The sequence below is a fragment of the Chiloscyllium punctatum genome, chromosome 15, assembly GCF_047496795.1.
Source record: "Chiloscyllium punctatum isolate Juve2018m chromosome 15, sChiPun1.3, whole genome shotgun sequence".
Lineage (NCBI taxonomy): Eukaryota > Metazoa > Chordata > Chondrichthyes > Orectolobiformes > Hemiscylliidae > Chiloscyllium > Chiloscyllium punctatum.
In genome coordinates this window covers 66159764-66183289 of record NC_092753.1, presented here as the reverse complement: position 1 = coordinate 66183289, position 23526 = coordinate 66159764, and the positions used below count along the sequence as shown (strand labels likewise).

The window sequence follows — 23526 nt, the reverse complement described above, 5'->3', positions numbered from 1 at the left end:
CTCCAATTCCCTGTAAACCACTTACTCCCACACTTTAAACTCATGTTTTTTGGTCTTATTCACGTCTGCCATGGAGAAACAATTCTCACAATCTAAGCTGTCTCATCATTTTGTATACCTCAATCAGATCATCCCTCAGTCTCCTCTGCTCCAGGGCAAACAAGCCTAGTCTATCCAATCTCTCCTCATATCTGAGACTTCCCATCCTGGGGGGTTAATTTATGAACCATTTGTAAAGTTGAACTTCTGTGATATACAAGAAGACAAATGGCTAGGGGACAGAATCTGGTTTCAGTTGAGAAGACTTATGCCAGCAGAAGGACACTTAAGTTTGTGGCAACCGCCAGGATATCAGAGTTGGGGAGAAGTCTTAAACTGTTTGGCAGTTCACATTAGATAGGATTTTTTTTTAAATTGGGAAAACATCAGTGATTAGCTGGTGCCTGTGTATCTCAGTGAGACTTAATAATGGAGAAAATTATCAAAATGAAACCACCTCATCAATTGAGTAAGAAATTAAAGAGTTAAGATTTGAGTGACATTTCACCAGATAAATAATCTGGTTTCTAAATAATCTTGAAAAAGTGTTGAATTGTCTTTTTGCTATGGAAAGATCTTTCCAAATTATCTTGTACATACAGCTTTTATTTCCTTTTGTAAAATAAATTATATTCTTTTGTTTGAAGTACTTTAACAGCCTTATGCGAATATGTTTAATAACTGTCCACCATAGTAACTAAATTACAAAAGTAAAATTTATGATCTACCAAGCCAGGTTTCACTCTGAAGTCTGATTTATCCTATACCACCATCAACTGGGATTGTAACACTGAGTTTGTCAGGTTAGTATGTGCCCTTTTTTAAGGAAAAAGTGAGGACTGCAGATGCTGGAGATCAGAGTCAAAAAGTGTAGCACTCAAAAAGCACAGCCAGTCAGGCAGCATCTGAGGAGCAGGAGGGTCGACGTTTCGAGCATAAGGAATGAAGAGTTTATGCTCAAAATGTTGACAGTTTATGCTCAAAATGTTGACTCTTCTGCTCCTCAGATGCTGCCTGACCAGCTGTGCTTCTCCAGTGCCACACTTTTTGACTGTGTAACATTTTTAATCCTGGAAACTTGCAGGAATCAAAGTCAAATGCTGTAACTTAAAACCTTGATGGTCTGTTCTCACTACAATTGTGACAAATGAAAAGCAACAACATGTAGCTATTATAAAAGATCAGTAGGAGATGATGGTGAATCTGAAATCTTCAGTATTTTTGCCCATTCTTAATTCCCATTGATAATGTGAGATGACTTCTTGAATCAGTAAGCTCTTTGTCAATACTGGATTAGTGGTGCTGGAAGAGCACAGCAGTTCAGGCAGCATCCAACGAGCAGCGAAATCGACGTTTCGGGCAAAAGCTTTATTCCTGATGAAGGGCTTTTGCCCGAAACGTCGATTTCGCTGCTCGTTGGATGCTGCCTGAACTGCTGTGCTCTTCCAGCACCACTAATCCAGTATTTGCTTTCCAGCATCTGAAGTCATTGTTTTTACATCAAACTCTTTGTCAAATCAGTCCACCTACATCTCTTCAGGAGGGAATTCCAGAATTTTGATCCAATGATAGTGAACATTCAGTGATACAATGTCCCCATGCACCTGTTATTGTCCGTATTAGAGGTTCCAGGTTTGGAAGGTGCTTTTGAAGGAGTCTTGGTCAGTGTTGCAATGTATCTTGCATATGATGTGTGTTGCATATACTATGCATTGGGTGGAGGGGATATTTATCAAGTAATCTGCTTTGTGCTGATTGGTTTCAAGTTTCTAAGGAGTTATTGAAGCTGCACCTATTTTACATGGATGAGAAATGAGAGTTTGAGGATTGTTTTGTGTTTTAGTGTCCTTTTTTTTTAAACATCAATACAATGGAGAAACTCCAAGATAACACTTCAATCCAGCCTGTCTCCAGACCCAGCAACCTCCACACTCATTTATCTGTTCCAATTCCCAGGGAATCCAGCCTCCCTGAAACAAGGATCACAGCTTCTAGACCAGCTTTTCTTAGTACACTTTTTTAGAGACAGGAATTGTCCCAGTTCTGCACTCCTGACCCAAGAGCAAAAATCCTATGTTCTTTATGTCAGAGTGCCCTTTGTGCCTTTGGAACAGTATCATAGTAGAAGTGCATTATTTTAGCAAAGTAGATTGAAATTTGAAAGGGAATGCTTCTCTGAATGTGATTTCATTGCAAGTGTATGACATAATGAGAAAAGTCTTTCTGTGCTGGCTCCTTTCTTTATTGCTTCATTTTTTTATCTTTATATTTTACGTTTTTGTTTATTTCTGTGTTTTAAGAAGACACCAGAGTGTGGCAACATTATACAACACATTTTACAGTATTTTGTAACTAGATATATGTGACAATAAATCAAATAAATAAATTAACTGTTATAATACCTTGGATTTTTGTTTGCTAATTTGAACATTTCCTTTGTTCTTAGAATCAATTTGATGAACAGATAAACTTGGTGAAGAGTGGGACGAAACTGAACGTACTTCCAAAGATTAAAATCCCACCACCACCTCCACACCCTGATGCAGTTGTATGTTTTCTTGGTTACCTTTTTGGGTTCATTTTGCTCTGTAATCATCTTCTGTTTCTGTAAAGCTGTGATCAAAGTTTTCGTAAAAATTAATGTAGTCTGCATTTGTTTCCCTTCATTTTTAGATGAAGCATTTTCTGGAGCAGCATTTGCAAGCAAAAGCAAATGATGCGCTGACAGGATTTGGACTGTCAAAGTCTTTGAATGGAAGGTTGACAAATGTCCCCGGACAGGCTGAAACTTCAGCAGCTGTACATGAACAGGTAAAAACCAAAACTTCAATTAGACTAATGACAAGGACCAGTATCTCCTGGGCTAACTGAACTGATATGAAACGTGGGACAATCCTTTCCCAGTTTGTTGAGTTACTTGATGTCTGGCAATTTAACTTGGTTGGTGCTTGCATCTTAATATATTCCTTCCATCATTCTGATGATCTCCTTTTTCCCCGGCTTATTTAGCAAGTATTTGCAAAGTTCTTGGTTGGGATGATACAAATTAAAACTAATTTGTTAGTATCTTTTTCCATTCATTCAAACTGTTTGCATCATTCTTTAGGCAAACATCTATTTCCTAGCCCTGATTGCTTTTGAGACGAAAGTGCTGAGCTGCTTTCATGATTGCTGCAGTCCATTTGTTATACGTATAGCCATAGTGCAGTTAGGGAGAGTTCCAGATTTTGACCCAGCAATAGTGAAGTAATATCCAAGTCAGGATGGTTTTATAGTTTGGAGGGGAACTTTCAGATGATGGTGGTGCATTTGCTGCCCTTGTCTTTCTTCATGAAAGATTGCAGATTTGGAAGGTTATGTCCAAGTAGCCATCGTGAATTGTTGTAGTACATCTTGCAGCTGGTGCACGCTGTTACTCTGGTCTCGGTGATTGAGCAAGAGTACTTTGGAGATATTCAATGGGTTGTCAGTCAAGCAAGCCACTTTGTCCTAGATGATGTCAAGCTTCTGATATGTTGTTGGAACTGCACTCGTTCAAACAATTGGAAAGTATTCCATCACACTCCTGAATTGGGCAGGCATTAAGGAGCAAGACGTGAGTTACTTGCAGAATTCCTTGCCTTTGACCTACTCTTGAGCTTGCAGTTTTATATAGCTGGTCATATTCATTTTCTGGTTAATGGTTACCTTTAAGACAGTAACAGCGGGGGCATTCAGTGGTGCTTATGTCATTGAATGTCAAGGAAAGATGTTCAGAATTGTTTAGGTGGAGACGATGATTGCTTGGCACTAATGTGGTACGAATGCTGCTTACCATTTGTCAGCCCAAGCCTGAATGTTGTCCAAGCCTTGCTGCATTTGGGGACACACTCCTTCAGTTTCTCAGTGCTAATTCCAAAGTTGATCTTTGCATAAATATCCACTTTTGGAAGCTTCAGTAGATGAAGCATGTTGTGTATTTTTAAAATAGATATATGCTTTGTTGATGTTTAATTATCTAGAGATTACTTTTGACATAATTTTAAAATGCAGTTTCTATGCACTAATATTTAGGTTCGAGGGACTATCCCACTATCTGAACAAGTCACATCCCAGCAATCTCTGCTCACTGCAGGGCTGATGGCAACACCAGGAGGAATCCGTGGTAAGAACAGCTTTGAGAGAATAATGGAGAGGCTTTCAACATCCTATCCTCATTTTACCAGGTAAGTATTAATGACTGGAACAATTTGCTCACAGAAGTAGCAGCTTATTTTCTTCACTACAATATTGCTTCTCCTGTATATTTGTTGGCAATGATTTTTATATTATCTTATATCTGAGACACATTAAAAATGAAAGTAATATTTCTGTTTGTATTTCAGGGGGTCATTAACCGATTTCTTGAAAGAAGTAAGGCTGTCCAATGGTGGATCCCTTTCAGGATTATCCTATGATGAAATTGTCAATAAAGTAGCACAATTGGTTGAATCAAAACTCTGTGAGGTAAATTTGAGCAATTACAATGTTTCTAAAAAAAAATTGCATGCAAGTAATTGGTATTGTTTTAATGAAGGAGATGATTTCCAGAGTGATTAATATTGATCTCTTTTGCATTTCAGAGCAACAGCAGTGGTCAAAATAAGCCCTCTAATCAATTTGCTTGGTGTTCATCAAGGCAGCAGGGATTTAACTCTTGGGAAGGAGCCAGGGCGATGGTAATTTGCAATTAATGTATTGAAACGCGATACATATAAAACTTTGAGACAGACCATTTACATATGTTTTTAAATTACAATTCTTCTTCCATGTTCTTGCCATCAAACTCTGTATCTCTAGCATTGTGATTTTTCCATTACCTTTCAAAGTATTCAATGACATAAACCACAGGCTCCCAGTGCAATGTTCTGCAATATGCATTCTTATTGATTTTGGAATTTTAAGAGCACTATGACTTAAAGAATTTGTTGATCACTTGAAAGGATTGTGACACTTTAAAGACATCAACAGTTTATTGAAACAGTCATTGATACAGCAGATCGTTTGACCGGTGCAGAATTAATCTCTTAATCAGAGAGAGCTGGACTTGAATGCCATCCTCAATAACATTAAAATTTGATGACTATTGATATATTCTCTTTAACTGGCTCTCTACCTATCTCTTGGTTGGGGAGAAACAAGATTAAAGTAGCAGCTATTAACAAATTCAACATTAATACTAGTAAGCTAAGTGTCCAGTTATGAGTGGCCTGAAGAAGTCTATGATCTAGACTTTATTTGCTACATAACTGGAGGAAGATTGCACAGTGATAACCAATGACGTTTAAGGGAATCACATTAGATAAAACTTTATTGCCTTTGTCAGGGCTGAAAAAGAGTGCACAAGGCAAAAGTTTGAAAAATTATTTGTCTTGTTTGAGTTTGGATAATGATATTTATTATTGCGAAGAAGAATGTGTTTAGAAAGGGTTCCAAAATACTAACTGGATTGTATTCAATGCTCAATATTTCATTTGAACATATGGTACTTAATCCTTTTGAACATGTTCACTTTTCTAAATACTCGTGCCCTTGCCATTTATCAGAAATGGGAGAAGAAAAAATCTTCTGCTCATCTATAATTATCATAACAACCAAGAAGTTCCACTGAATTTAAAACTGTGTATCAGTCCATTTGAGATTTTTGTATTAACTTTAATTGCTGAACCACCACGATATGTTAGTTCACTGGAATACTGAATGCTACAGAATTATTGAAATTCACAATAATCCTTGTATTTTGTAGTCTGAGGAACAAGACCCTTGTGTGATCTGTCATGAAGAACTTGCTGTAGAGTCCATGCTGGTTTTACCATGTGCCCACAAGTTCCACTCCCAGGTATTATCACATTTTGCCTTTATTAACTTCATTTTATGCCTTACGTACAGCAAATAAAGAGGGAAGAGAATCCCCCGCAGTGACAATCTCTCAACAGGAAAATACCATTTCAGAGCACAATATAGATGAATTACATTGGCTAGCAATCTTCTTATCTACTAACAGCCTTGTTTATTGCACAAGGAATTGAAAATCAAGTCTGCCCTAAAGTGTATTATGTTTGCGTGAGATTAGACCATTTCTGGCCTACCTCCAAAGTTTTATTGATTGCACCTGATGTACCCATAACTACTCGGTTGCTGCCTGACCGGCTGTGTTTTTTCCAGCATCACACTTTTGGACTCTGGCATCTGCAGTCCTCACTTTCTCCTAATACCCATGTGACACCAGCTCGATGCCTTACAGAATGAAAGATGTGAGGTTACACTGATAACCACTGCAAATAAGAACATTATAAATAGGAGGAGAAATAGGTACTTTTTGCTCCGAATTATACAACATTGCAACAAGGAGGTCATAGAGTACAAATCAGAAGGATCCCATTTGGTACATCAAGTCTGTGCTAGCTATATTGAAGAACAGTCCCTGCTCTTTCCACATATTCCTGCAATTTTTTTTCTTTTATCAAATTCCAGTTTGAAAGCTTTTGAATCACCCATTGGGCAGTACTTTCAAAATTTTACCAATTTTTGCACTTTTTCTGCTCATATTGATTGTTTTGGCAATCATCTTTCAGCTCTGTTCTTTGGTTATTGATCTTTCGGCTATTGGAAAAGTTTTCTCTTTATTTACTCTGTCTAAACCCTTGAAAATTTAAAACACTGATTACATCTTCTCCTAGTCTTCACTGTTCTGAAGACAACAACCCAGCTTCTCTAGCTTATCCACTTAATTGTAATTCCCTTTACCTTGAACCATTCCATTTAATCTCATCTGAACTTCTCTAAAGCTCCCCATCCTTCCTAAAATGTAGCGTCTAGAATTGGACATAACTCCCTCTGAAACTAAACTGCAGATTGTAGAAAGTTAAATATAGCATTCTGACTTTTGAGCTCTGAGCTTCGTTTATGAAACCCAAGCTGCATTTTATTTTTATTAACAGCTGTAGCTTGAAAGATTTGTGCATAAGTATCCACAGTCTCTGCTCTTGTACCCCTCTTAAAATTATGTAATTTTAGCTGTATCTTCTCTCAAAATGAATTACTTTACTCTTCAATCTTCATTATGCATCAAACATATACAGAACAACCTCGATTATTCAAATGAGAGGGGCGGGGAGTATTTTGTTCGGATAACTGTTTGGATAATGTTTTTACGGGATCTTGAGATCTTGTACGGATATTCCGAAATTCGGATAATTGATGTTCGGATAACTGAGGTTTTTCTGTACCTGCAAATCATTGACTGCATTTCCTGGAACCACACTCAGTTACCTCATCACAAAACTTAATGAAATTAGCCAACCAAATTAGCCCTTACGTTCTTGCTGGCTCTCCTTTTATTATCCCTGTTTGTACAATTTGTTATTAATTTCTCCTGAGTTATTGTTTATGAAAAACTCCCACCACCAACACTAAACCAACTGGCTTGTAATTGTCAGATGTACTGTTTCCTCTTTGTTGAATTCTCCTCCAGTCCTTTGACACTGCGCCTGTATCTAAGGATCGTTGGAAGATTGTGGCTAATACATCCCTCAGCAGTCTAGGAAATATTCTATCTGGACTGGTGACTTAATCACTTTACACACGGCCAAACTTCCTAGCCCTTTTCTTTGCTTATCTCATCCAGTATCTCAGAAGCTTTCATTCACATGGGTTTGGTAATCTCCTCTTCCATGCAGTGGTCATTTATGGCTAAACTATGCTTTCTGCCTCTCCCACCGCTTCCAGTGTTTCTTCCTAATTGGCTGCAATCCCCAGACACACCTCTTTTTGAGTCTCATTTTATGTAATTTGCCAGTTGGTTGTCCCATTGTCTCTTTATCCTAATTCCTCTTTCACTCCTCTGTACTTAACATCCAGATTCCATTTTTATATTATCAAACTGACACCTGTACTTTTCTCTCTTTTACCACTTCATCCCACTCCCTCACCAAGGAAATCTGGCTTCTGTGTCCTTACTTATTGTAGAGATTCTTTCTAAATTACCCTCCTAAAAGTCTGCCCGTTATTCCATTACATTTCTGTCTGTTGATATTTAACTCCAGTTTGTACAGCATAGAACTTCCCTCAATTTACTGAAGTTAGCTCTCCTGCAAGTATTTTTATTCTATATTGCTCAGTAGTCAAAAGATTGTGTCCTCAAGATCCATTTTAGAAACTTAATCACAAAAAGTCAAAGCTGACTATCAACTACAGTGTTGAGTGAGTACTGCACTTTTAGAGATCCTTTTCAGATGAAATGTTAAGTCACGTGCCGTCTCGGTTGAGTTTAAAAGATTTCCTTTATATTATTTCAAAGAAACATAAGTTCTATCTCTTGTTCTGGCCGATAATAATCCCTCAAAATAACTTCACTAGAACAGATTACCTGGGCATAATCATGCTGCTTTGGGAGCTTACTGCACAGAAATAGGCTGCTGTGTTTCTTGGATAACAAAACAACTGTGTTTTCAAAGTCCATTATTAGCTGAAAAGTACATGATGTGCTGAGGTCTTGAAGATGATTTAAAGCAATTTTTTTTGTTTTATGTCTCTAAACAATGATCACAAATTTCCTCTAATATGGCATCCACTAGATCCAGTAATGCCTGTTATCCTATTAAAGAGATAATATACTGATCAATAAAATTGCCTTAAACTCACTTCAAAACATTATTCCCCTTTGGTAAGCTTTGACGCGTTCAATATTAGAGTAGTTAAAGCTTCCCTTTATTGTTAAATTATAATCCATGAACTTTGCCTTAATAAATGCTTTAGAAATGAACATTAATTGCAAACTAAGTCACTAACTAAAATAAAATGACTAAAGATGATATTGCTCCATACAGTGCATCGAATCATGGCTGAATGAACAGAGAACTTGTCCAACTTGCAGACTTCACGTTGTGCTACCCCAAGAATTCCCAGATCTTCCCAGCAGAAAAATTTCTCCATTGTGGACAGCTCAGAAGCATGAATAAATAAAATTTAGCTAAAAACTTTGGATTGTTGCTCCATATTCCAGCATTCAAGTTATTTATATACACAGGTAGATGATACTTTATCTGAAGTTCCAAAATCCGAAAAGGTCTGAAATACAAAGGTTTTTTGGGGAATTTTTTTTCTCATTAACAAGATTGTTTGGCGTGCAAACAGTAAACACAAGTCGACACCCACTCGATGCATGTCACTCAGATGCGACGTGGGGAGGCGTGGTCCAGCACCATCAGGCCTGGATCCTCTCTCAAGGCCTGTTTTTACTCAGTAAGTCTGCTCCTCCAGTAAGATTTTAAAAACTGTCACCACCTAGCTGTCCCTTATTCTGAAATTCGAAAAATTCCAAATTTTGAAAAACAGCTGGTCCCGACGATTTCTGATAAAGGATCATCTACGTGTAACCAATAAATGAGTATGGACCTAGCCAGGATTTTTCTCTAGGATTCTTGGTGAGATATTCCTCAGTTCTGTGTTTTGATTTTCAGGAGCTACTTTTTAAAGCTCACTAATTTTCATTAGATATTGCAATTATATAGTAATAATACAGACAAGCAGAGTTGATAATTTTTTTTTCTCTGTTTTGTCCCAAACAGAAGTAGTTTTGAGTTTGGGGATTTGAGCTTCAGGGTTACTGACTTGCTCTGATCTTGGGGAGGGATTGGTACTCCAGCTATGCCTTTTCATTGCAGAGTTTACTATCCACAGATCGCTGTCTAGCTCCTGCTGTACTGCTCTGCAGCTCATCTGTTTAGTGAGTCATGTCTTGGGGACCACGTGCATGTCTTTCTGGAAGCTTGCCTGGTCTCTCTCTCTCCTGCCAGCTTTAGGAATGTCTGTGAACTTCTCTGGTCCATTTTCAAAACCTCTCAGGTCTGCCTCCAAATTTGGAAAGAAGGCTTTGGATTGCCACACCTCCTGATCCCTCAGCTGGGTAAAGGCATCATGCCCTTCACTGTTTGGGAATTTCCTTCTAAAACTGTAAAGGTTTTCATCCAGAAGAGAGAGGTCTTAAAACTAGAGGAGGCCGTTCTCTCATCAACTGGGCATCTGCTTGGTGAGTTCCCTGGTATCCCTCTTCTGAAGTTGAAAAGAAGATTTCGTCTAGCCAGATCTCCAGCTCAGCCATCAGGGGACCAGGCTGACTCCCTTTTAACATGGAGAGTAGTAGCTTTCTCGCCTGAATTTGAGAGAGCCAAAGTTTTGTTAGATCTGATTAGTTTATTCCAGATGTAAATATGCTTTCCCAAGTTTTAAAGAATTTATGAAGCTTATTATTATTTCTATTTGGATTTGGGCTTCACTTTTTTCTTGAGCTTTGTTTCATCTCCAGCATCTTTTCCTTTCTGAGTGTTCCTCGGTCTCTCCTCTCTCTCTCTCTTGCTGCTGAAACTCTCATATTTGGTTTCCTCATTACCAGCACTGACAGCCACTTCTTGATTAGGGGAGTTGGGAGTTATTCTGGATGGAGGACCACTATCAATTGTAGGTTTTTAGTCTTCTGCACGTTCTGAACATACCCCAAGGTTTAAATGTTCAAAAGCCATCTGGAGCAATTCAGGTTTTTAAGCTCTTTTAGGGACTTACCTAGTCACAACTTCCAAATAAGTTCAAGGTTTGCTTTGGGCTTGCAGAAATTAAGGTTCTGCCAGCTCATTTTTCCTTCTCTGCACCCAATTTATCATGATCCTTGGATGGAAGAAACGTGAGTTTGCTGCAGTTGCATTGAAGATAACTTCAGTCATTGAATTTTCCCTGTTTGGCTTTTAAAAAATTACTTGTTTTAACCAGTCAGGCTTCTATCTTAAATTGTCAAATCTGCTCAGAGTTTCCTGTATACTTTCATCAAATTTCTGGCTCATTTTATTGGATCCAATCTGAATGTGAAACACCAACCTTTTTTTGTCACAGACCAGAGAGGGCAACTCAATTAATATTTTCTATACTCTTGTCTGTCGCAGAAATGGTTTTTAATTTCTTTCTCAGTGGATCTCAGATATTCATTCAGTAAAAGAGCAATTCTACTGAAGATGTTGTAGTCTTGGACACGTTTCAGAGGAAGAAAAAGGATATTAGTTATGTGGATAATTCATTGCTAACTGGTACGGTTACCTGAGGACACTGGTTTAAGATAATTACCAAAAAGTACGAAGGGGGAGTTAAGGAACTATTTTATGCAGTGAATTATTACCAAGAATGGGCCATTTTGGACTTTGGAAACAGATTCAGTCTTTGCTTTCAAAAGGCAATTGGATAAATGCTTGAAGAAAAAACACTTACAGGCTATTTGGAAAGATCAAGGGTTCAGAACTAACTTTCCAGTGCGTTAGTGCATGCATGATGGGCAGACTGGCTTCCTACTGTCATTTATCATTCTCATTTGGAATGTTAAGCCATAAAACAACATTCAAGGACAGATTACAAAGGTCTCACTGGAAGTATTCCACTATACTGAGTGCATGCACAGTTACCATTGTCTTGTTCTGCAATAAGTATCACATGTACACTGCATAGAAATATTTCAAGAGGGCATTTCACTAAAATCTAGCTATATACAACAGTTGTACTTAAAAGAGACATTGCTCACTACGTATGATAGACATATTGAATAAGTTATTTTCAAAAGTTTTGAAGATGTTGTTTGACTTTAGTGGAACAGAACGAATTTGGAGTTCAGGTGCATGGTTCTCTCAAAGTGGAGTCACAGGTAGTTAGGGCAGTGAAGAAGGTTTTTGGTCTTCATCAGTCAGGCCATGGAATAGAGAAGTTGGGTAGTTATGTTGCAATTGTACAGGACATTGGTGAGGCCGCACTTGGAGTATTATGTTCAGTTTTGGTCTCCTTGCTGTAGGAAGGATGTTATTAAACTAGGAAGAATGCAGAAGAAATTTACAAGGATGTTGTCAGGACTCAACAGTCTGAATTATAGGGGGAGGTTGGACAAGCTAGGACTTTTTTATTTAGAGCATATGAGATTGAGGGGCGATCTTATTGAAATGTATAAGATTGTGAGAGCCATGGATAGGGTGAAAGCACTCCGTCTTTTTCCCAGGATTGGGGATTGAGGACTAGAGAGCACCAGTTTAAGGTTACAGAGAAAGAATAAAAAGGAACATGAGCACTTTTTTTTTCCCACACCAAGGGCAGAACACAAATGGAACCAGCATGCTATTTTTAAACAAAACAAGAATTTGTTTACCAGATTACCAAATAAAACAAAAAAAAACAGAATATAGAATAACTTAACCTATCTGAAAACCCAACAGGTTATTCCAATTTAGTGATGCATTTCCAAATACTTGCAACAATCTCCATAAACACCCCGTGGTGCAAAAGGTAAAATCAAACACAGGATCTTACAGGAGAGAAGTCAGACAGAGAGGTAGCATAGGTCGGCATTTTGATCAGCATGGACTAGTTTAAGCCAAAGGGCTTGTCTCCGTGATGGAGGACTTTATGACTCTAGATCTGCTGAAGGACTGGCCTCCTTTGCACCGACGTCAAATTTAAAACCTAGGCAACTGTTGGAAAGCCAGTGCTGCCCCTCAGTGGCAATGTAATGGTACTGCAGCCACAAAGTCACACTGCTCATGGCTCAGTGGCATACTCTCTTATTCCAGTACCTACAATCCCTTTCTGTCACCCGTGTCAGTGATTAATGACCAGGCCACACAGTTCAGCTGTTTGATTTTAAATTCCATTGGTTACCACGGTAAGATTTGAGTGCCATTAGGTTTTGGCATTTGGATTACTGGTCTATTGATATTATTAATGTGTCATTATCTGCCCAACTTTGTACAATTGCAATGGGAACACATTATTTGTGATCTCACCAACCTCAGATGATGTCTATAGGGTGATGGCTTTTTCTGTGTAGACTGCATGTCAGTTTGTTAATTTTGTGACGATGCTGTTCCTTCAACAAGGTAATGCTGTCCTTAGCTTTTTGTTCTCCAGAGAGGTCATAAAAGAAAGGCCTAAGTTTGAAGGGTTTTAGGGCCAATTTAATTATAGCTAAAATATACTGCCTCAGGAAAAAGGCTTTCAAATTTTTCAATAAAAAGCTAGTACAATGAAAGGGCAGTGGCCAGTACTCCCAGGTCAGCTTTGCTCTGGTTTGATTTAGTTTTTTGGGCAGTCTGGCTGTTCACTGAAGGCAGTTGGGCAGATGTGAAGCTGCTGGATCCAAGAGAGGCAGGTCCTTCTCTGTCTGACATCTGTCCTGTCAGACCCTGTGTTTGATTTTACCTTTTGCATCCACAGCATGTTTATGGGGATTGTTGCAATATTTGGAATAGCGTCATTAAGTTGGGGTAATTTGTTGGGTTTACAGATAGGTTAAGTTATTCTACATTCTGTTTTTTTTTGTTTCTTTCATTTGGTAATCTGGTAAATAAATTCTTGTTTTTTTTAAAAAACAAGCTAGCTGCATCCCTCCTGGAGTATCCACTTTAAACCTGCTTAAAACAACCAGCGAAGTTAGAGTCTTGGCCACTTGCTTGTAATGCCTTGAGGATGTCTGGCCTGGTCCATAATAGACTGGGGGTTCTTTGCAGAGTTTGTTCTATAGTTCCGGTTTGGGAATAGGGTTAATGGACTCAAAAGCAGTGAGTAGAAGGTGTTTAATGTCTTAAGTTCTGGGTGTTATTTTTGGTTGGTTTAAACAATTGCTTGGGATAGCAATGGCTCTTTCAGTCACCAAGAGTTTTCTGGGGGTGGAAGAAATGACTTTGGGGATTTTATGAAAGGTGATTAAGGCCAAGCTGTTGGAATTAGCAGGGAAGGTGGGTTTGGAGCTGCCTCCTTTCATGAGGAAAGGAGAGATAATTACAACAACAGCTCAGAGTTTAAATTTGCTGGAAACTCCATCAGAATTTTTATAGATGACAAAAACTTATTTGGAAATGAAGCAACTTGAGTAAGAGGCAAAAGACAAAGAAAGGGCGACAGAAATGAAACAGTTTAAATTATGATTAGAAGAAGAGGAAAATGAATTACTTTAGCAGAACAAAAAGAGGAAATTTCAGAAATTGGCACTTAGACAGGAAAGACAGCTTAAAAGGATGGAGATGAAGGCTGAAGGTAAGCTTAGTGAGGAAGAGAGAGAGGATGAACAAACCCGTTGTAGCCAAAGGCCTGGTGAAAATCTGTTTAAATATATTCAAGCATTGCCTAAATTTGATGAGAAGGATGTGGAAGCCTCAGGCATCTCATTTGAAATAATGGCTAAACAAATGTGGTGGCCAGTGACCATGTGGGTTTTGTTGACCCATACAAAACTTGTAGGTAGAGCTAGTGAGGTATTCATATCACTATCAGAGGAGGTATCTGGGGCATATGAGGAGGTGAAGAAAGCCATCTTAAGTGCATATGAGCTTGTGCCAGAAGGCTACAGACAATTTGTGTTACAGACGTTTCGTCCCCTGTCTAGGTGACATCCTCAGTGCTTGGAATCCTCCTGTGAAGTGCTTCTGTGATCTTTCCTCCGGCATTTGTAGTGGTTTGAATCTGCCGCTTCCGGTTGTCAGTTCCAGCTGTCCGTTGCAGTGGTTGGTATATTGGGTCCAGATCGATGTGCTTATTGATTGAATCTGTGGATGAGTGGCATGCCTCTAGGAATTCCCTGGCTGTTCTCTGTTTGGTCTGTCCTATAATAGTAGTGTTGTCCCAGTCGAACTCATGTTGCTTGTCATCTGCGTGTGTGGCTACTAAGGATAGCTGGTCATGTTGTTTTGTAGCTAGTTGGTGTTCATGGATGCGGATCGTTAGCTGTCTTCCTGTTTGTCCTATGTAGTGTTTTGTGCAGTCCTTGCATGGGATTTTGTACACTACATTGGTTTTGCTCATGTTGGGTATTGGGTCCCTCGTTCTGGTGAGTTGTTGTCTGAGAGTGGCTATTGGTTTGTGTGCTGTTATGAGTCCTAGTGGTCGCAGTAGTCTGGCTGTCAGTTCGGAAATGCTCTTGATGTATGGTAGTGTGGCTAGTCCTTTGGGTTGCGGCATGTCCTCATTCCGTTGTCTTTCCCTTAGGCATCTGTTGATGAAATTGCCCGGGTATCCATTTTTGGCGAATACATTGTATAGGTGTTCTTCTTCCTCTTTTTGCAGTTCTGGTGTGCTGCAGTGTGTTGTGGCCCTTTTGAATAGTGTGTTGATGCAACTTCTTTTGTGTGTGTTGGGGTGGTTGCTTTCGTAGTTTAGGACTTGGTTTGTGTGTGTGGCTTTCCTGTATACCTTTGTGAATTCTCCATTCGGTATTCTCTGTACCATCACGTCTAGGAATAGGAGTTTGTTGTCCTTTTCTTCCTCTCTAGTGAATCGGATTCCTGTGAGTGTGGCGTTGATGATTCAGTGTGTGTTCTCTATTTCTGTGTTTTTGATGATTACAAAGGTGTCATCCACATATCTGACCCAGAGTTTGGGTTGAATTTGCGGTAAGACTGTTTGTTCTAACCTTTGCATTGCCGCTTCTGCTGAGTCCAGAGATGGGTGAGTCCGTGGGCGTGCCGTTGATTTGGTCATATATTTGGTTGTTGAATGTGAAGTGTATTGTGAATCACAGGTCCAGTAGTTTGAGTATGCCATCTTTGTTGATAGGTTCAATGTCCTGTTGTCTGTTGTATGTCCAGCAGGTTGGCTATTGTTTCTCTGTCTAGAGTTTTGTTGATAGAGGTGAACAGTGCCGTTACATTGAATGAGACCATGGTTTCTTCCTTGTCTATGTATATATTTCTGATGATGTCCAAGAACTCCTGTGTTGATTGTATAGAGTGTCTGGATCCGCTGATGAAGTGTTTCAGTTTCTGCTGTAGTTCTTTAACCAGTTTGTGTGATGGTGTCCCTGGTAGTGATACTATGGGTCTGAGTGGGATGTCTGGTTTGTGCACTTTAGGTAGTCCATAGAATCTGGGGGTGTTGTTACTTTCAGGTTTCATTCTTTGTAGGTCAAACCTGGTTATCTGTCCATTTTTTTGGAGGTTCCTCCAGTGTGTTGTTTATCCTGTTGGTGAGCTTGGGGTGGCGTCAAACTCCCTCTTTTGGTAGGTGTTGGTATCTGCAAATAGTTGTTGTGCTTTTTGGATGTAGTCTGCTTTGTCTAGGATGACCATCATTCTGCCTTTGTCTGCTGGTAGTATGATTATGTTCTTGTCGTTTCTTAGTGATTTTAGTGCTTCTCTCTTTTTGGTGTTGAAGTTATGTGTTTGTCTTTTCCTTGTGGGCGGCACGGTGGCACAGTGGTTAGCACTGTTGCCTCACAGCGCCAGAGATCCGGGTTCAATTCCCGCCTCAGGCGTCTAACTGTGTGGAGTTTGCACGTTCTCCCCGTGTCTGCGTGGGTTTCCTCTGGATGCTCCGGTTTCCTCCCACAGTCCAAAGATGTGCAGGTCAGGTAAATTGGCCATGCTAAATTGCCCATAGTGTTAGGTAAGGGGTAAATGTAGGGGTATGGGTGGGTTGCGCTTCGGCGGGGCGGTGTGGACTTGTTGGGCCGAAGGGCCTGTTTCCACACTGTAAGTAATCTAATCTAATCTAATCTAATCTTGTTTATCAGAGGTACGATACTTTGTCTCACTGTTTGCTGTGTCTCTTCTGTCAGTCCATTGTTCCAGAGTGTGCATTCTAGTGCTGCTAGGAAGTCTGCTGTCTTGGCGTCCCTGTGGTTATAGTTGAGTCCCTTGGCCAGTATTGTTCTTTCCATGTCTGTGAGCTGTCTGTGGGAGAGTTTTCTAACCCAGGTGTGTGTTGTGATGTCCTCTCTGTTGTGTGATAGTTTGGCCATTTTTTCTTTTGGTGCCGGTTTTTTGCGGTGTGTGGTCCTGTTCTGTCCTATGGTGACGGCCTGTTCTATGGTCCGGGTCCATTCCTGATTGGTGGTTTTTGAAATTAACGATTTTTGGCACGCAATTTCTTATCTGTATTTCTGTAGTCTGTTGTATGCATCTATAATCATTACCTGGATCATCCTGAATCCGTTCTGTCTGGCTGTGTCCCTGGCTTGTGGGTTGTTGACTGGTGGTCTGTATCTGACACATGGTGGAAGGATTCGATTCTTTCGGCATTCGTGCAGGAACTGGAGTTCGTATGTGGCGCTTAGGCGGTTGGCATAGGATTCCCATTTCCTGGCTTGTCTTAGCGTCTCTCACCCGTAGGTGTTCAAAGTTTGTGAGAAGATTTGAAGCTCGGGTGCTCATTGTTGTGGTTCTGTTTGCCGAGCTGGGAATTTATGTTGCAGACGTTTCGTCCCCTGTCTAGGTGACATCCTTAGTGCTTGGGAGCCTCCTGTGAAGCGCTTCTGTGATCTTTCCTCCGGCATTTGTAGTGGTTTGAATCTGCTGCTTCCGGTTGTCAGTTCCAGCTGACCGTTGTAGTGGTCGGTATATTGGGTCCAGGTCGATGTGCTTATTGATTGAATCTTATTGTGCTTATTGAGTGCCATGCCTCTAGGAATTCCCCGGCTGTTCTCTTTGGCTTGTCGTATAATAGTAGGGTTGTCCCAGTCGAATTCATGTTGTTGGTCATCTGCGTGTGTGGCTACTAAGGATAGCTGTTTCCTGGCATGAAACAACACGACCAGCTATCCTTAGCCACAAACCACTACAAATGCCGAAGGAAAGATCACAGGAGCGTTTCACAGGAGGCTCCCAAGCACTGAGGATGTCACCTAGACAGGGGATGAAACATCTGCAACACAAATTCCCAACTCAGTGAACAGAACCACAACAACGAGCACCCAAACTACAATTCTTCTCACAAACTTTGCCTACAGACAATGTTTCAGAAATCTAACGAGGGGCCCAGTCAAACCTGCATTACTTTGTTTGATCGTTTCAAACTCAATGCCCTTTTTCCACCTATGAAAATTTAAAATGGAGGAAACCTAAGATGGTCTTTGATGATTATTTTGGAGGAGTTCAAAAATTCACTTCCTGAAGTAGTGAGAACTCGTGATAAAGCGCAGAGAGTTAAAATGGCAAGATTAAAAGCTGAAATGGCTGATGATTATGAGTTGGTCCATAAATCAAAGTTTGGCTTCCAAAATCAATTTCTGTGAGGGATAGAAATTGGGGGGGAAAAAAGAGAAATTCTTGCATGGAAAGGAAAAGGTAGATCTTGGTGAAGATCATAAGGATAACTTACCACAGGGTGAAAAGGAAACCCTTCAAGGGGAAAGTGAAGTCAAAAAGCTTCGGTGTTCTCACTGCAAAAATGTAGACCACATGAAATGGAAAAAACACATGGAAACCTGATATAGGAAAGCAGAGTAAGCCAGTCAATTTTGTTGGATTGGTAACGGAAAGCACAGTGGAGGCTAGAAAGCTGCACCAGAATGTACAACCTGGTCAGAGATTGGTTAAGGAGGAAGTGTCAGATCTTCTTAAACCATATACCTGTGAAGTAAAGTTTACTCACAAAGGTTAGGAGCAGCAGGTAAAGAGGTTACAATATTAAGAGAAACAGGTTTCCCTCAATCTGTGTTGTTGAAAGATGAGGAGAAATGTAATTCAGAAGGGCTATTGCCAGAAAAAGTGCTAGTACCAGAATTCATGGTAAGAGAAGTAGTGCTCACTTATGTATAGTGAGGTTAGAATGTCCAGTGAAGAGTGGACAAGTCGTGGTAGGAATAGTGGACAAACTCCTAGTTCCGGGAATACGATTTGTCCTTGCTAATAGCTAGTTTACAAGTAGGAGTGCTGCCTACTGTGGTTGAAAAGCCGGTGGAAACTCGGGCAACTGAACTATTGCAGGACATATATCCTGGGATTTTTCCTGACAGTGTGGTAACGAGGTCACAAAGTCACCAGTTGAAACAGGAGAGATCAGAGTACAGATAAGGTTGAAGTGGAATTAGCAGAGACCCTTTTTGATCAAATGATGGAGACAAGCCAAGAGCAGATAGATGACACAGCAGATATATTCAACTCAGATAAATTAACTGAGTTACAGCAGAAAGCTGAAACTTTAAAGCAATTGTATCAAAAGGCATACACTGAAAAAGAATCCGAATATATCTCTGGATGTTACTATTGTAGAAATGATGTCTTAATGAGGAAATGGAGACCATCACGCATTCGGGCAGTTGAGAAATGGGCAGAAGTATATCAAGTTGTATTGCCAGTGTGTTATAGAATGGAGGTGGTAGATGAGCTACCAGTAGGGGGTCATTTAGGGGCGAGAAAAACTCAAGCTAAAATACAAAAACATTTTTACTGGCCTGGATTGCACAAGGCTATGGTTAAATTTTGCATAACATGTTAGGTAATTGGAAAACCACAGGCAGTAATGTAACCCGCATCTTTAATACCTAACCTGCATTTGAGGAACCTTTTACAAGGGTCCTAATTGATTGTTTAGGATCTGTAACTAAAACAAAAAGTGGGAATCAGTATTCGTTAACAATAATGGATGTATCAACTAGATTCCAGAGGCTGTTACACAAAGCAATATCACAGCTAAAAGAATTGTAGTGGAATTTCTCTAATTTTTCGCTAGATACATACATACCACAGATCAAGGGTCAAACATTACATCAAAGTTATGGATAGCTTAGGAATTAAACAATTTGAATGTATTGTGTACTATCCAGAATCGTAGGGTGTGCAAGAAAGATAGCATCAAAAACCTCAGATGATTGGGATAAGGGAATTTCATTTGTACTTTTGCGATCAGAGATCCACCAAATGATTTGACCAAATTCAGTCCATTTGAATTAGTTTTGGGGCAGAAAGTGAGAGGACTGTTAAAAATTGATTAAGGAGAAATTGGTAAGTCATAATTCAGAGACCACATAGTCATAGAGATGTACAGTTAAATAAAGCGGGAGAGTTGGCTAGACAGCATTTAAAAATATCACCGCATACAATGAATACAATGAAACAGGAAGCAGACAAGAAATCAAAACCTTGCAATTTTGCTATCAGGGATAAGCTATTAGTGTTATTTCCAGTGATAGATAAACATTTATCAGTAAGGTTTTAATGGACCTTGTCAAGTTGAAAGGGAATTGAGTGAGGTGAACTATTTGATAAGGACTCCAGACAGAAGGAAATCTCACTGTGTCATGTGAATATGCTCAAAAGCGTTTTTGACGGGGAAGGAAAGCCAACGGAGACTGTTATTGGTTACAACATCGAGGGAAGAGCCACGTTCAGAGGATTCTCAATTGGACAATGAGGAAGTTGTCAAAAATTGGGATAAATTATTGAATTATCTTCCAGAGAAAAATCAACGTGACCTGGAAGAATTTTTACTATCACGTGGGGAGATATGTGGAAATAAGCTGGGAAGTACTAACCTAATTATGCATGATGTTGATATAGGAGATGCTGTTCCGATTAAGCAACGTCCTTATTGGCATAACCTTCTAAAGTTGGTACAAGTTCAAAAGGAGATTGAACGCATGCTCCAAGATGACATAATCAAAGTGAGTTACAGTGATTGGAGCTCACACATAGTAAAGGTGCCAAAACCAGATGGTACACAACAGTAATGTGTGGACTATTACAAAGACAATGCAGTTACAAAGACTGATGCATATCCGATTCCATGTTTGGAAGACTGAGTTGAGAAGGTGGGACAAGCAACTTAAATTTCTAAGCTGGACTTACTCTGAGGATACAGGCAGGTGCCTTTGAAAGAACAAAGACAATTTTGGCTTTTGTAACGCCAAATGGACTGTCTCGGTTTAAAGTTATCCCATTTGGTATGGCTCTGTGGATCAGAAGGGAAGGGGGGGAGAATAGGAGAGCAATAGTAACAGGAGATTCAATAGTGAGAGGATTAGACAGGAGATTCTGGGTCATGAGTTAGACTTCCAGATGGTATGTTGCTGTGGCAAAAGAACTGCCAACCCATGATAGGCCCACAAAAGCAAAATTGGCCAACCTGTACCAAAACACCCAGGATTCCTGAGCAGTTAACAAACCAAATCAGGCAGCACGCAGACAAGGGAATACGCTTTAAGCTCCCATGAACATGACCGGGCTTCGACATATCTGTGTTGCTCTAAGGGGAGTTTCACAACCCAGCAATACCAAAGCCACACAAAAAGCAGGTCAGACAGAGAGGCACCAGCAAGGACATGCTCCAGGAACAGAACAATGGAAGCACCTCACCATTTCCGTGGAGACATTAACACCTACCTGTGAAGAGGAATGGAACCTTCAATACTGTCAGGATGTTGCATTGAGTGATGGAACAGGACATTCATCCGATAACTTTTCCAATTAGCATCCAGCATTACTATAAAACTGGTCGCATCCTCAATTCTGGTAAGAGAAATCTGATCTACCTGTACAGACTGTCAGTTGTGTGTCAGCTGGTCTGTTTTCTCTTCCAGCTATATCGCTTGCAATAAACTGTTTGTCAATTTCACTTCGAGCTGTGTTTTGTGATCTCTAACCTATTGGGCAAATTCCTCCGACAGTTGCCTACCGAGTGCCAAGGTCAGGGATGTCTCGGATCGAGTCTATAGGATTCTTAAGGGGGAGGGAGAGCAGCCAGAAGTCGTGGTACACATTGGAATCAATGACGTAGGGAAAGGGAGGATGACCTGAAAAGAGAATATAGGAACTTAGGTTGGAAGCTAGAAGGCAGGACGAGGCGAGTGATAATCTTAGGATTGCTACTGGTATCACATGCTAGTGAGGCTGGGATAGAGAGCAAGTGCAGATGAACATGTGGCTACAGGGCTGGTGTAGGAGAGAGGGCTTCAGATATGTTGATCATTGGGATACTTTCTGGGGAAGGTGGGACCTGTACAAGAAGGATGGGTTGCACCTGAACTGGAGGAGCACTAATATCCGGGGCGGGAGGTTTGCTGGAGCTCTTCAGGAGGGTTTCAACTGGATTGGCTGGGAGAGAGCGATTAGAGCTACGGATCAGATGATGAGTAGATAGTGAACAGGCAGATACAGCATGCGGAGAGTTTGTGAGGAGGGATAGGCACTTGATAGGGTAAAGGTAAAGCCAGTGTGATGGGTTGAAATGTGTCTATTTTAATGCAACAAGTATTAGGAATAAAGGTGATAAACTCAGAGCATGGATCAGTACTTGGGACTATGATGTTGTGGCTATTACAGAGACGGATATGACTGGGCAGGAATGGTTGTTAGATGTTCCGGTGTTTAGATGTTCCAAAAAGAATGGGCGGAGGAAAGGCAAAAGAGGTGGAGGAGTGGCATTGCTAATCAGGGATAGTATCATAGCTACAGAAAGGGAGATCGTCAAGAGGGGTTTGTATACAGAGTCAATATGGATGGAAGTCAGAAACAGGAAAGGAGCAGTCACTTTATTGGACATTTTCTATAGACTCTCCCAGAGTAACAGAGACGGAGGATCAGATTGGAAGGCAGACTTTGGAAAAGTGCAGAAGTAACAGGGTTGTTGTCATGGGTGACTTTAGCTTCCCTAATATTGATTGGAACCTCCTTAGTTCAAATAGTTTCGATGGAGCAGTTTTTGTCAGGTGTATCCAGGAAGGATTCCTGACTCAATATGTAGATAGGCTGACTAGAGGAAAGTCTAGATTCGAGTGGTGCTGGAAAAGCACAGCAGGTCAGGCAGCATCCGAGGAGCAGGAAAATCGATGTTTCGGGCAAAAGCCCTTCATCGGGAAGGGCATCTATTCCTGATGAAGGGCTTTTACCCGAAACATAGATTTTCCTGCTCCTCGGATGCTGCCTGACCTGCTGTGCTTTTCCAGCACCACTCAAATCTGGACTCTGGTTTCCAGCATCTGCAGTCCTTGTTTTTACCTGACTAGAGGAGAAGCCATGTTTGATTTGGTGCTTAGCAACAAACCACGCCAGGTGTCAGATCTCTCGGTGAAGAGCATTTCTGTGATAGTACTCACAACTCCCTGACACTTACAATAGTCATGGAGAGGGGTAGGAGCAGACAGCACGGGAAAGTATTTAACTGGGAGAGGGGGAATTACAATGCTATTAAGCATGAACTGGCATGCCTAAATTGGGAACAGATATTCTCCGGAAAGTACACAACAGAAATGTGGAGGTTGTTTAGAAAGCATCTGTTGATAGTGCTGGACAGGTTTGTCCCAGTGAGACAAGGAAGGGATGGTAGGTTGAAAGAACTTTGGGTGACAAGAGATGTAGAGCGTCTAGTCAAGAGGAAGAAGGAAGCTTACTTAAGGTTGAGGAGGCAACAATCAGACAGAGTTTTAGAGGATTACAAGGTAGCCAGGAAGGAACTAAAGAATGGACTTAGGAGTGCAAGAAGGGAGCATGAAAAAGCTTTAATGAGTAGGATTAAGGAAATCACTAAGGCGTTCTACGTTTACGTGAGGAACAAGAGGATGGCCAGAGTGAGGGTAGGGCCGATCAGGGATAGTGGAAGGAACTTGTGCCTGGAGTCGGAGGAGGTAGGGGAGGTTCTTTATACTTTGCTTCCATATTCACTAATGAGAGTGGCCTTGGCATTTCTGAGCATAGTGTAAAACAGACTGATATGCTAGAACACGTTGATGTTAGGAAAAAG

General features: G+C 40.4%; 1 protein-coding gene across 6 annotated transcripts in view; it reads left to right on the top strand.

The window, feature by feature from the left end:
* Positions 1-23526, top strand: part of LOC140486350 (E3 ubiquitin-protein ligase DZIP3-like) — a 157186-nt gene that overhangs the window by 110442 nt on the left and 23218 nt on the right. For 5 of the 6 annotated variants that reach the window (XM_072585360.1, XM_072585361.1, XM_072585359.1 and 2 more), the window contains 6 exons: positions 2486-2587; positions 2713-2850; positions 4093-4244; positions 4404-4524; positions 4641-4736; positions 5804-5896. In XM_072585360.1, coding sequence (XP_072441461.1) covers positions 2486-2587; positions 2713-2850; positions 4093-4244; positions 4404-4524; positions 4641-4736; positions 5804-5896 — 702 coding nt within the window. Of the gene's footprint in view, positions 1-2485; positions 2588-2712; positions 2851-4092; positions 4245-4403; positions 4525-4640; positions 4737-5803; positions 5897-8885; positions 9048-23526 lie in introns of those variants that run through there. The other variant, XM_072585357.1, reaches the window with a different exon arrangement.